At 39.2% G+C, this 14,665-nt stretch overlaps 2 protein-coding genes across 4 annotated transcripts in view; both read left to right on the top strand.

The window, feature by feature from the left end:
• LOC135461904 (uncharacterized) overlaps positions 1-2,555 on the top strand; it is a 36,391-nt gene extending 33,836 nt beyond the window's left edge. Inside the window, exons 24-25 of the mRNA XM_064739191.1 lie at positions 179-232; positions 802-2,555. Coding sequence (XP_064595261.1) covers positions 179-232; positions 802-981 — 234 coding nt within the window. The 3' untranslated portion in view covers positions 982-2,555. The remainder of the gene's footprint in view (positions 1-178; positions 233-801) is intronic.
• Positions 2,556-4,229: 1,674 nt separating this feature from the next.
• Positions 4,230-14,045, top strand: LOC135482179 (tumor necrosis factor receptor superfamily member 1A-like). Of its 3 annotated transcripts, none has more exons than XM_064762043.1 (5): positions 4,230-4,375; positions 8,760-9,147; positions 11,200-11,379; positions 11,981-12,968; positions 13,049-14,045. In XM_064762043.1, the coding sequence occupies exons 1-4, from the start codon at positions 4,307-4,309 to the stop codon at positions 12,571-12,573; spliced, it is 1,230 nt and encodes a 409-aa protein (XP_064618113.1). In that variant the 5' UTR covers positions 4,230-4,306; the 3' UTR covers positions 12,574-12,968; positions 13,049-14,045. The 3 variants fall into 3 exon arrangements, with proteins under 3 accessions (XP_064618113.1, XP_064618114.1, XP_064618115.1); XM_064762044.1 differs by having other exon boundaries at positions 10,889-11,379; XM_064762045.1 differs by lacking the exons at positions 11,981-12,968; positions 13,049-14,045 and adding an exon at positions 10,889-11,037 and having other exon boundaries at positions 11,200-11,213.
• Positions 14,046-14,665: the final 620 nt, after the last annotated feature.

The following is a 14,665-nucleotide window of genomic DNA, read 5'->3' as shown; positions in this document are numbered from 1 at the left end:
TTCTAACTGAAAATAGCTAGTTTTAATGCCTGAATTTCATACACACAAAGTTGTTAAATCTGGTGATGCATTGTGTTTGCCACACTCTTGTTTGTTCTTGTTTACATTGTTTGACGAGAAATGAAAAGAAAGTAAATGTATTTATTTATGGCTAAAAATGTGTCCTCTTTGCTTTCAGAAGAAACTGCCAGTAATAGCTGAGAATTGCCCAGCATGTTTCGAGGCTCCAAAGGTTTGTGTGTTTCAGTTCTAGATATTGTATAGCAGTAGCAGAATGGTGAGAATGGCCCGACCTAGCTAAGACATCACCATGCCCACCCCTCTTTTACACAGAACTGGTGAGCTGGGTCTTAGTGGAATATAATGGAATGGGTCTAAAGGATATGGAATTCCTGTGAGGCTTACTAAAACTGTGGCAGCATCAGGACAAGCTGGATCTAAAGGGATGCCCTTTGCAATATCATAGTAAAAAATATAGACTGCTGACAAAAAAAGAAAGCTTGGATGATGGATTTGTCTTTGTGCAAGCCACTGACACTTATTGCCAATTATGTCCTCAGATGATGAGCTCAGTGACTTCCATAGAGCATACATGTACAGTGTACACGTGCTATCTTCACTTAATCTTGTACAACATTACCTAGATTAAACGTCCAAAGCAATCTTTCTGGAAGCAATACTATGTACATGTAGGTATTAAAAGTAGTATTAGTGATCTTAGAATTATCTCTCTAGAAGGGACTGTGACAGTAAGCTGAATGTCTTAATCCTAAGCCAGTTTTCATGTTGTTTTGTTGTCAGGAGAGACACAGAATCAAGCAGCTCTTGGCGTCTCAGGAAATACTCCACCCACACCTTTATAACAGCATGATGTCAGCGATGAAGCCCGTCATGGCAATCAATAAGACAGGGGTCAATCTGGGGACTTTGTTTCAAGGGATGAACAAAGGGGATGAGGAAGATGATGTCAGTCTGCCCTGAAACATAAACAGATGATGAGTAGTGGGGATGAGCGTTGCCCCATGGCCTAAAAGGATAAAGGGCATGAAAAGTGGGGATGAGCTTTGCCCCACGGCCTGAAAGGATAAAGGGCATGAAAAGTGGGGATGAGCGTTGCCCCATGGCCTAAACAGACATAGGACATGAGCAGTGGGGATGAGTGTTGCCCCATGGCCTAAACAGGCATAGGATATAAGTATTGTGGATGAGTTTTGCCCCATGGCCTAAACAGACAGGATATAAGTAATGTGGATGAGTGTTGCCCCATGGTCTAAACAGACATAGGGCATAAATATTGTGGATGAGTGTTACTCCGTGGCCTAAACAGACGTAGGGCATGAGAAGTGAGGATGAGTGGCTGGAGTATCCAGATCTTAAATGTACTCAGCAGACTCAACGTGATAACAAAATATGGATTTCAAGGAATAACATGTCACTGGAGATACATGTATATATAGAAATGATTGGGAGATCTAGTGAAGACTAATCTATAAATGGGCTGAACTACTTGTCGTGTTTAATTCAGTGAATGATCCTACTACAACGAGGTGACAGATGGCTGTCAACATTGTGATGGTGGAGGTATGAGGAAGAGTATGCCTGCGTACCATTGGACAGAAATAGAGGAGTACATGTACTAGGTATTTGAAGATGGACCCACACTTAAACGGACTTCTGTCTCATTTTCAAACTGCCCTATTTTCATGTGCTTCTTTTTCGACAAGCTGAGATCCATAATTATGTAGAAGTGGCTCAAGGATTTCTTATTAATCAGTGGAATTTATATAAAATTCAAAAACTTTAATTTGTTAGGGGCCAAAATTTGGAATTTGCCTGATCAAGCTTGTGTGAGAGATTTATGCAAATCAACCGATGACCAGATTAGATATAGCTCTTGCATTTTGGTCAGAATGAATCATTTATGAGAAATTTTATGTAAATGGGATATTGACTTTTAAATAGTAAACTCTAACAGCTGGTGGTCACCCTCAGGAAAGCTCATATGATGACTAGATTTTAACATTCTTTTCTTGCAAGTACATGTATTACTTTCTTTTCTTTAGGTTTTTTTAAGGGTAATGGAAATAATATACCTTATATAAGGTTCCATGGAATTCTTTGTTTACCTGGTATCTGTGAATGAGAAATTCACCGTGTGCCCTAATTGATTGATCAACATTATTGTGAATATGTACATCTTATTATACTGTGAGAACTCCAAAACTAAAATCCAACATCACTAATTTTGAATGTACAATATATAAGGAAATAATAAATTTCAAGATTATAATTTTCGTAACAGTACCACTGCAATTTCCCCGTTTGTCAATGGAACAACTTTTAAAATAACATATCTCAGTCATGTATGATCTACATGTATCTAGGGAGGTGTGAGAAGTTATAGCAAAAGTGATGATTAGTCAAAGGTGTCTTGATGATTACAAGATATTTTCATAAACTTTTAGTTCTACATTGGATTGGTTGTGATAGGTTTTTTACAAAAGCGAATATAAATGTTATCTACTTAGAGAGTTTGCATGCTAGCATAACATAATGACGGGAGACTTTCACAAATGTGGTTGCTGTGAGTTCAAGTCCAGTTCATGCTGGCGTCTTTCTGCGAAGAAAGGTCTGCCAGCAATCTGCAGATGGTCTTGGTTTTTCCTGTGCTGTTTCCTTTAGCCATAATACTGGCCATCATTGTACAAGTGAAATATTCTTGAGTATGGTGTAGAACACCAATCAAATAAATAAATGCTTGTTACCCTAGTTTGACAAGATGTCTACTTTATCTAGATCTCACAGTTTTCTCCTGTGATGGTTTCACTGTCATTCTCTCTAAATGAACATCAAAGAGGTCAAAAATAATCTACAAAAATGAGTGACTGGTGTTCAGTGCTGTATTGATTTATTTATTTGATTGGTGTTTTACGCCGGACTCAAGAATATTTCACTTATGCGACAGCGGCCAGCATTATGGTGGGAGGAAACCAGGCAGAGCCCGGTGGAAACCCACGACCATCCGCAAGTTGCTGGGCAGACCTTCCCACATACTGCCGGAGAGGAAGAAAGTATGAGCTGGACTTGAACTCACAACGACCACATTGGTGAGAGGCTCCTGGTTCATTATGCTATGGTAATGTGCTGACCAACTGAGCCACGGAGGCCCTTTGCTGTATTGATGAATATTCCCTTTGCATACAATGGCACTTCATGATATGGGTTGAGAAAATTTAACAGGGCATGTTCTTGGCCTAATAAATAAGGCCTTGAGGCAAAACTGTTGATATGTAGGGTTAATCTACAGTGTTCGCCCTCCATGAAGAATATGTTTATTCACATATATATACATATGTATGTATAAAGTCACCATGTTTATTTTCACTGAATTTTCAGTTAAAAATTCCCGCCTTATATCAAACTTCATATGTTTCGTCTTGTCATAGAGAGCTTTAAAACGTTTGTTTTCATACTGCACTGATTTATTTATTTATTTGATTGGTGTTTTACGCCGTAATCAAGAATATTTCACTTATACGACGGCTGCCAGCATTATGGTGGGTGGAAACCGGGCAGAGCCCGGGGGAAACCCACGACCATGCGCAGGTTGCGTGACAGACTTCTCACGTACGGCCGGAGAGGAAGCAAACATGAAATGGACTTGAACTCACAGCGACCGCAATGGTGAGAGACCCCTGGGTCATTACGCTGCGCTAGCGCTTTAACCGACTGAGCCATGGAGGCCAGCCACCCCCCCCCCCCCCCCCCCCGCATACTGCACTGACGTTGAGCATGTGTAAGTAGGACATGGTGTCAGGCAGGAAGTTAATTATGAAGTTATGTTATTTGATTTGGGTACCGCCTGAGGTGTAGGCCTGCGTGATTAAACCTTATCTTTTTTTCAGAAACGATCTTTATTAAGGTTTTATAATAATGGTGGCCCAGGAAATAACAGTTGCCGCTGTAAACTTTTTTCAAATTGTCAGTTATTTACATTCAAAACATCTTAATTATGTTTTGAACATGATATACCAAGGGAAGCATTTAATCACTCTGATAACGCTAACTAAACAACTCAAGTAACTGATGCTACTAAAAAAAAAAAACTAGGCCTACGTGGCTTGAGCGAAATGGCTATAGGGTAGGCTTAAAATGTAGTTGCGAAATCTCCACGGGGATTCCCCATGACCTGAAACGGTAACGTTAGACTTTGGGAAGTACGGTGAATCACTCTTCTGTGAAAAATGAGATTCACGGCGAGCTTAAACAGTACCAACGCTAGTTCGCTGAGGCATTTGCAGGCGCCATGATTGGGTTTTTGCTGCTCACCAGCATACATATCCAAACCGTGGAAACCGCTGTCATCTCTACCTCCGTAAGTAAATGTACACTTCTCATAAAACGAGTTCACCGCTTGACCTGGCTAAAATTGCTCGAATATAGCCCGGTAACCTGCACAAGTCACATAATCACGGAGGGAAAACCCCATCGATAAATACATACTCCTATTCTGGTAAATGATGGCATGCTAAGTGATGGGGAGAGTTGGGGGGTGGGCAAGTGTCCAAGCACATTAAAGGAAAAGACCTCTAAAACATCGAAGTAGGCATCACTAATTAGACCATTTAAAACTAGGCATAAACATACTTTCATTAATTTTTTTTTTACATTTTTGTGGAAAGAGTTAATGGCGTTCAAAGATTTGAATTTTAGGTGGGCTTTATGAACCGCACTATCAACGGTTAGGAATTCTGACGCTGCTTGAAGTTATCCCAACTCTAATCACTATACTGAATGTTGAAATGACTTCTTACCCATCAGTAAAAGATTACTGAAATAATGTTCCCAAAAATTCCTTCCGTCTGGTAAACATCAGAAAACTCTGTGACCACAGAGTTCCTAGATACCATCATTATGACTCATAAAGCCCACCATAGTATTCAGATATTTGAGTGTCTTTCAACACTCGTAAAAAAATCTAAAAAAGAATAAATGAAAGTATTTTTTAGACATAGTTTTCAGTTGCCCGTACGATAAACCTTTCTTCATAGTTTAACTTTCTTTTACTTTAAGGCGAGAGTCCAGGGTCCACTTAGACCCCGGAAGCTCCGCAACCGCAGACTAGTTCTAAGTTATTTTAGGGCATGGGGAGATCGAGTTTGTGAATTCAAATGAGCATTAATGGATCGACATATATATATATATATATATATATATATATATATATATATATATATATTTTCTTTTTCGGCGAATACTGAAATTGTGGCGCTACATATAGCCCCATACACCTTGCATTTCCTGCATGGTGAAATTCGCCCTGCAAGTAAAAAGTGGAAGGGGCCAAATATGTCTGAGACGTCGTAAAGTAGGAACCTGTGTAACTGAAACTTCTGGATAAGCTTGAGGCTGTTTGATTCAGCAAAATCACTAACATTAAATATCTCGGATTATTTTTGCAATGCTTGAAGTATTCTTCGCTTCAAAATTCTGGGAGACAATTCTGAACCAAAATGTAGGCCTGAATATAGTAAAAGCGAACACAGAGTCAGCCACTAAAACTGAATTAATTAAGAGAGCAGCATTCCAGAATGGATGTAAGCATTTGGCCTAGCTGGCTGTACCAACTTCAGGAAATCTACCGAACATAGCAGGACCTTCTGATTTATAAGAGACTCTTTCATGCAGATTTCGGTTAGATATTTTCGTAATAAATCTTATTTTGCTAAAGAAGAATAATGCAACGCCACAATATTTTTCTTCAACCAATGACTCTCCCAATGCGGTTTTCTTGCCAGCTCAGGTTACTGCAGTATCCTGCCCAACATGTACGCATTATGACACGGGCAGGCGTTCTCGTGTCTCTGTTCATGACCACGTGGTCGAAAATGCATCAGTTTAGTACTTAAACTAACCGCAAAATCTAATTTATTACATCGATATCTGTATATCTACTATAAGAAACCACCCTGACAATTAAGAGCTAATAGGTTTTTTGACGCAACAGCCAATTATTACGTTGCCAAGTTCATAAGGCTTCTACAACATGGCTACTCGGAGTGAATTGTCCATCAGTGCCATATCCTCAATGCTGAACTTTATCTAATCTTTCAAAAGTTTACAGAATTTCTTACACCTTGTGTCCCATGTCCTTTTTTCTGTGTTTTTATATGCTGGCAGACTTTTTGTTCACTTTAACAAGGAAGTAATTGCCGTTGTCAGTTATATTTTATAGACCTGCATTAATTGTAGACCTACATGCATATACATGACCTGTACTCCTGCCATATTAGGCTAATTTACTTAATCATCGCCAATAAAATCCAATCGAATTTTTCCTATTATTTTATAACACTATACAAATAATAATCTTTCACAAAATATCAGCTTCGTCTGTGCACATGTTACCTTTCAAAATCTGTAATGATGTTCTTAGATTTATAAAGCGTGTCGTATTAAAACTTTTTCTTCACTGTAGAATGATTTTAACACAATAAATTGTGCAGACACAAGTCTGATTGTGACTGAAAAGCAATAATTTGAAATAGGTTTTGGCAAATACAGAAAATCTGATTTGATTAGCGAATATGGCCTTTGGGTTTTGTGCCACAATCTTCGGTATAGCCTCTTTAAGCTGTTAATTTTAGTCTGGAACGTGAAGCCCAAACCTGATTATAAAAAAAACGGCTCGCATGTATATCGGCTTTAGGCCTGGACTGCTTTAAAAGTTCATTTTTCAAGTGACACATATTGCTTGATTCTTATTGAAATGTTTGATTTGATTTGCAGTTTGATTATTGACCGCTGTGCTGTTTGATTAATTGCTTATCAGGAAAAAAATAGTGTTGGCATCAAAAGTATCAGTTTATGGCGTCTATATGCTGAAAGTATATTTTTATACACAAACTTGAGGTGAAATACAGCATGGCTGCCACGCAGCCGTGTATCAGATCTGTGTTCAGTTATGAGTAGGTGTTTGGGGTCTGGCGTAGGCGTATATAGATATACGCGTACTTGTCAGAAATTTTATTTGGGAATAAAATTACGTGAACTCATTATCCTTAAGGTGAATGGGTGAATATGACATTCCCACATAAAACCGCGATAGGGCAGTTGACTAGGGTGTGTTCACAAGTGCAGACAAAGTGGGCGTGTAGTCTATATTTTGTCTCACTTCACAGATTATACTCAGCTGATGTGTAATGTATATCGGCCAATCCTTTCCAACAGCAATGCCTTAACTGCTGTATTTTGTATTTCCAAATTCCATGTATACGTATCCAAACTGATAGCACCCTTTGTTAAATATAGTCCATCATTCTTTTTTTGTCTATTATGAAAGATTTGTTATTGCACAATTGTATACATTTCGTGTGCAAAGTGACGATAGTATGGCCAAGTTTACGTATACATTCTATATTGACCCACATATATAACCTATTTAAGAATCATTTTAGATTCTCTCTATAGACAAAAATCTGCACTACAAATACATGTATATACAACGTACAGACATGGCAGTATACAATTACCATAAACAGGTATGTCCGCCGTTGTATAAGTAAAACATTACCTTGAGTTTAAGCGGATAGGGCGTAAAAAAAAACAAAAAACAATCAAATAAATACAGAAATCAAGTATGTCAAACATCCTCTTTTTTTGCCACAGGGTTTCGAATACACCTATGGACGTGGCGAATAGAACGTATATATATATATATATATATATATATATATATATATATATATATATATATAGACCACAGCTAGGGGACTGACTCACAGAATACACATTATTATATATGTCAAGAATTCCAGCCTGGCGCAGATTTACAAAAGATTAGGACAGTGCTTTCATGAGGCTATAATTTGTATATAAACATATACACGACATGTTAGGCCTGTATCACTTCTGGGCTTTTCAATGCCCTTTCATGGAGTTCGTTGTAACTGAAAAGGACACATACCCAGTCTTTTCACGGGAAGTCCCATACATTTCTAGACATGCGTTTAGAATTTCTTCTATGAACATGAGTAAGCTGATAAATCACTGTACATAAAAATTTCCTGTTTCGTTTACCTTTGACAAACTATGATATTATGTACATATAGTAACAGCATTTTTTCTCGAAGTGCAAAAGCATGTTGTTCCCTGGTCAATTATTCGTGAATAGCAAGGACCGTGGCTATTAGAGTAAATTCAGTATATCAACAGTTTCATCTTAATTACATTTGCTTCACTATATACATTCTCAGCAATTATGACAGCACTGTACACATAAGGCCTATATTTCATGCTCGATATTAAAGGGTCCAGGTGCGATGGCCAAGCTATTTTTTCATGATAAATGAACGAGGTAGAAAAGTTGTTGTTATATTATTTATACAAATTAAGAGACCATATCCTTGCTGACGTCATTAAAAAAAATGGGGTCGTATATATATATATATATATATTCCATAATGATAAATTGTTAATGAGCTAAAGTTGTTCTCATCAAGCTACAGTTTATGGAAAAAAATGTTCACATGGGAAAAGATTTACATTTATGATTTTCGATGCGGTATATGATTGCTAAATTCGGTGCTAAATAAGCCCTCCCAATTCGGCCGTGTTGTTGAAATTATCTGTATTTCGCATATTTTGGGCAGACATTATTTGGGTGCCAGAAGATGGGAACAAAAATGAACAGAACGGCAAAGAAACAACCTGGTAATTAGTTTCAAAGACATGCTCAAATGTCTTCTATCTCTTGACAGACCGTCTCTCGATGTGGTATTGGATTTTTCCAAGAAAGCTGGCCAAATGGTTCCGAGAGTTGTCTGCCTTGTAGCCGATGTCCCGTTAATAGTGTAGAGACACAGACCTGTGCCGATGATCACGACACAATCTGCTCCTGTCCTGAAGGCAAGTACCTATTTAAAGGCCAGTGTCGAACATGTAGGAAGTGTCGACGTGGCAGCGGAGTGACACAGAAGTGCCAGGGTGAAAACAACACTATATGTAAGCCATGCATCCGAGGAGCTTTCTCCGCGAAGAAAAGTCACGTGACTACTTGTCAAAAGTGTCGCCAGTGTGATCCTCACGAAGCACGTGTCAGGAAATGTACAACAACCAGCGATACTATCTGTGGAGACTGCAAGAAAGGTAGGCAGCCTTATATATATATATATATATATATATATATATATATATATATATGCTTGTGTAGGATTCTTTCGCATTCTTCTGGTTGATCAGACACAGGTTCATGGACTTGTCAGTACGTTACTGCCTAGAAACCAGTCTTGACTTTACGGCTGTTTTACCCAGGAAACGTAGTTTTCGAGTGACCAGAATCTGAATTAAAACCCACCTATGACATCAAACTATTGATACATCGCTATATTATACTTTTAAGGAATGACGCGATTGGCCCAGGTCTGGAATGTCAGGGGCAAGCATGCAAGTGATGACAGGAAATCTGTGTCGCTTAACATGCAGACCTAACGGCACAAATGTGCTTTTAGCCATGTAAAGACACGACTGACAGCAGGGTGGGTTTTAAATAAAGGAAAGTGAACGTAATGCCAAATTCCTTAAAATGATAGAGCCTTCAACATAACTTACAATTTAATACTAACCAAAAAGCTTGAGTTCAATGTAATTATTACAAAATGGAGTGGGGAGCTTTATAAAGTCTGTGCTAGTTTCAAAAACGTACAAGACAGCCTCCAAACACTTCCGCAGGCGCTTTCTGTAATGAATCTATTCGTTTAAAGAGACATTTGTGTATCTACCGTCAACGAAAATTAAGGTTCCCGGCCACAGCGAAGAACGTTTATCATCGTTTATCATCAAAGAACAAAGAAAGTACAGAAAGTACAAAATTAAGACGGATTCATGCAAAAAGAAGCTGCCTACAGTTTTTCAATGATGATAGAAAGACTATCCATGGAATATTCTTGGCAAATGAATTAAATCAGTATTCAAATCATTTACTATGTTAGTTAATAAGATGTCGATAATCGAAACTTGAATGCAACTGTTCATATATATCCAACGTGAATAACGATGAATATATGGCCCCTAGCATGGGTTAAGGGGTATGGCACACAGTTATGAGGCAGAGTCATTGTCAGAGATTCTGTGAGAGTGAGTGAGTGAGTGCTTGGTTTTTAACGTCGTACTCAACAATTTTTCAGTGATATAACTACGATGGAATCCTTAGGGTGTTTGTAATGGGCCTCCTTGTTACAGGACGGATTTCCACCGCTCTTTTATCTAGTGCTGATTGACTGAGACGCCTTACCGAAGGCAAGTAAGGTGCCCCGCCCGAGCCATTATACTGCTACAGGTCAACCAGTCGTTGCACTATCCCCTCCATTCTGAAGGCCAAGCGAGGAAGTTACAACTCCCTCTTTTAAGGTCTTAGGTGTGACTCGACCCAAGATTGATCCTGGATCTACCGCCCCGAAGCGGACCAGAGATTCTGTGCATTCCGTCCATATTTACTTACAAGAGAATTATACTCATTTTAAAACTTCAGAAACGTGAAGGCGTTTGATGGAATAATCTTAACAAACCAGTTTTTGCAGTAATAAATGAAGTCGTAGATACGATATTGACAGTGAGTATTAGGGAAGGCTTGCAATTCTTTAAGGCCGATTTCCGCACAGAATCATAACGATATGACTGAAATATATCAGACGTGACCGTTAATGGTGAACTTCATTTCTTTCAGTTTTCACAAAAATATCATCAGTAGGCATTTCTTTTTGTTTTATAAGATTATGGCAGTATTTTTTCCCCGCGAAAATAATAACTAAGTATTTTATTTTAAATCTTTGCAATGGTCCTATGTAAGGCTGAATGAGAATCTACCCGTAGCTTATCTGTCTTTTTGTAGAACGTCGCACCGTCATTACTGGTGCTCGTCATCCATATGCAGCAAACAGTAGCAGTTATTTGGAAATGGTTGAGAATGAATGGACCAGGATCGGTTTGACGTGACGACGTTCCAAATCCAAGAGGAGCGTCACCATGTATCTACTCTGCGTAATAACTTTTAGTTTCACACCAAAAACCTTTGCAATTCACCTTAAAGGCCGACTGTTCATCCCTGTGTTTTTTTTTTTTCTATATGAAGCTCAGAATGAAATGTCTATTCATAGATCAGTCTTCCTTCTGACACCGTATGTTTCCGCCATCTTCTTCTAGGTTATTTCAGAAGCACATATCTAAACCAATGTTGGAAATGTAGTTACTGTTACCCGCAGCACCCTAATCTCACAGCGACCGTGCCGGAGTGTGCCAGAAACGGAGGGAATCCGGACTACATTTGCATGCCCCTTGAGAGACCACCATTCGGATTTAGCCGAGACGACATACAAGTTTCAGGTATTGATCACATTGAGATTTAAATGCGAACATATTCACGAGAACCCAATAACGTTCGGCTTCAGCTGACAGTAGGTGTATTCATTATTGATGACCATGACAGTATATTGCTTTAAAATACGTTGGGTTATATACTCGGCTCATCTGCGAACGTGTGCTTGAATATACAGCACCAAATCATATGCCGAAAGAAAACACTGCCCAAAGTGATACTGCTGAAAACTGTTTTGATAGAATCATCGTTCATCACAATCGTATTATGAAAGTAACAAAACACAAGGGAGCTGAACGAAAAGTGAAAATGGAAGTAGTCAAACGTTTACATGTATCTATAATACATAGACTTAGATTATTAAGTACCAGTGCTCGCACAATGAAATCCGTTGAAGACACAAGGACGCCTCGACATTCAGATCCGAAACTTGTGAAGTAAATCGACCGATTAGTTTTTTTACCTTGAGGTATTATCAGCATTTTCTCGTACGCATGGTATGCCATTGTTTTCATATGAAGAGCTATGACAATGAGAGTCGCTGAAGGCCTATAACTAAAATTTATTAATCCAGATTTTTATAACCCTATACTTTGTTGATCTCTCCAGATTCTGTTTCGATTTCACCGAACATCACAGTTGTCGATGTAACCGTCCTCCCAGCAAACTCGGGAATCCCTAAGTTCCTCCATGTAGTGATTTGGTGTGTGATATGTGCGGGAGGCGTGTTGTCAAGTCTATGCTGCCTAGCAGTGTTACGTTTAAATGGCAGATCGGGTCGGAAGTTAAAAATGAATGTCTCGGAAAGGGCACACATCTGGAATCCACTTCACAAAGAAGAACATCTTACCTCGCGTAGAGACAGCGCAATCAGCAGGCGTAGGACAAATATTTCAACACAAATTGAACTTGGGAACATTTCTATTAACGAAGTGTCGAAGCATGTCAGCGAAAATTCACTGTACTGTGAAGAACATGATAACATGGTATTGCAGACTGAATTATCCACGGAAGAGCCGTTGCTGGAAACACACCGCCTAAATCCAGTGCACCCAGAATCAGTGACTTGTGTGGACTATGTCGTGCGGACACACGAAAAACTTCAAACTTCACGAGAATCCCGATCAGAAAGAACAGGCTTCCCAGTCCCTCGAACCACACGATGTCCACTGCGCGATATTGAGGTCCAGCACTGCCTGTGATCACATTCTCAAAAAATAAATCTCAGAGAATAAAAGTCTAACTGAGGTAAAGTGAGAAAGAGGCCGTATTTCAGCGGTCCGGTTACGTGTGACAATTTGCCAGATATCACACTGTCGTCGTTTATCTTTGTTAAATAGAACTTATCAGCAACGTATATAACAGACGGACGTCCCTCTACTTTGTTACCAGAAAATATTATTTGTGTATTCTTGTTCAGATTAACATTTTCTTCGGTGGTTATGCATTAAACAACATGCAAAACAAACTCTGTCGAAAACTTTTCGCCCAAATCTTGGTAATGACCCAGAAACCAATAAACCTCACATGCAGGTATCTGAGCATGGAGGTATCTAAGCATGGAGGTATCTGAGCATGGAGGTATCTGAGCATGGAGGTATCTGAGCATGGAGGTATCTGAGCATGGAGGTATCTAAGCATGGAGGTATCTGAGCATGGAGGTATCTGAGCATGGAGGTATATCGACTTGGAAACTGTAGTGTTACCCATAAAAGTAATTAAATTTCCCAAAAGTCAGAGCTAGAGTTAACAATAGATTTCCCCTTGCCCCTTGTTGAAGGCAAGATGATCCTCAAATTGTCCTATAAGTAGTACTTCCTCACTGGAACGCCATATGATGTCAACCAAGTATAAGATGTATATACGCACTGGACCTGCATCGGTCCATGATGACAGATTGACACGAGTTGATATGCCTATACTTATAGGCATAGTTATCTGACATTTCTTTATGAATATTTATTTATTTATTTGATTGGTGTTTTACGCCGTACTCAAGAATATTTCACTTATACGACGGCGGCCAGCATTATGGTGGGAGGAAACCGGGCACAGCCCGGAGGAAACCCACAACCATACACAGGTTGCTGTCAGACCTTCCCACTTACGGCCTGAGAGGAAGCCAGCATGAGCTGGACTTGAACTTCTTAATAAATAGGTTTCACTGGGTTTTTTTTTTTCATATCTTGTCTATGGTGTCTATATTGAGGAATGCATCAATGACTTCTGTATACTGTCAAATCATATTTTGCTCTTAAACTTAATATTTCAGGAAATAACTTTAATGAGCTTTTAATCAGACTCACGTGGAATACAACAGATACATTGATGTACATGGTTCTACAAGATACCAAGACACGAATACACACCCTCGGTCTGTGAGTTACATTTCAGCCATGACTGAGTTGTACGTTTTGCTTGATTCTGTGAGAGGGGTTCTGTGGCGTGTTAGGAAGGTAGGATTTATTTATTTATTTATTTGATTGGTATTTTACGCCGTACTCAAGAATATTTCACTTATACGACGGCGGCCAGCATTATGGTGGGTGGAAACCGGGCAGAGCCTGGGGGAAACCCACAACCATCCGCAGGTTGCTGACATACCTTCCCACGTACGGCCGGAGACGAAGCCAGCATGAGTTCGGCTTGAACTCACAGCGACCGCATTGGTGAGAGACCCCTGGGTCATTACGCTGCGCTAGCGTGCTAACCAACTGAGCCACGGAGGCCCCAGGAAGGTAGGATGGTACGCTACAGGAAAAGTGTCCAACACCAAAGGTAATGTTTGTGACACACTTATATACCTCTAAAAATGTACTTAATTGGCGAAATTTTGTGTCATTTACCTTGTTTATATTTTGAATAGGGCACTTCACAAACATTTCCTTCATTTGTTTCAACATTTCAGCGTAGCGGACATAAAATACCTGAACGGCTGACTGAAGTAATTGTTTCGAAATTTTAAAGTTTCTTAGACAAGTACGAGCGCTATAATTCATACTGCCACAATACTTACTTCTAAGCAGCATCTTAGTGCCTGTAATACATGTAGCAGCTCTGAGATCGGTTGGATTCCAAATTAGTCGTTACATTCACAGTCAATATATATATATTACCAGTGGATGCTCGTTTTACTCAGAATGGTCATCCAAATAACAGCTTTGCATAGTTCTTCATTTCGTTAAAAGTATGTGTCTGGAATGCCTTGTGGTTTTTGCGTTTTTTGGATTGTAGGCCTAAATGTAGGTGGGGTGAAACGTGATGTATCTTATGGCGAGGGTGAGGGGAGAGAAT

Source organism: Liolophura sinensis, chromosome 1 (assembly GCF_032854445.1).
Source record: "Liolophura sinensis isolate JHLJ2023 chromosome 1, CUHK_Ljap_v2, whole genome shotgun sequence".
NCBI lineage: Eukaryota > Metazoa > Mollusca > Polyplacophora > Chitonida > Chitonidae > Liolophura > Liolophura sinensis.
This window is presented reverse-complemented; position numbering and strand designations above follow the sequence as displayed.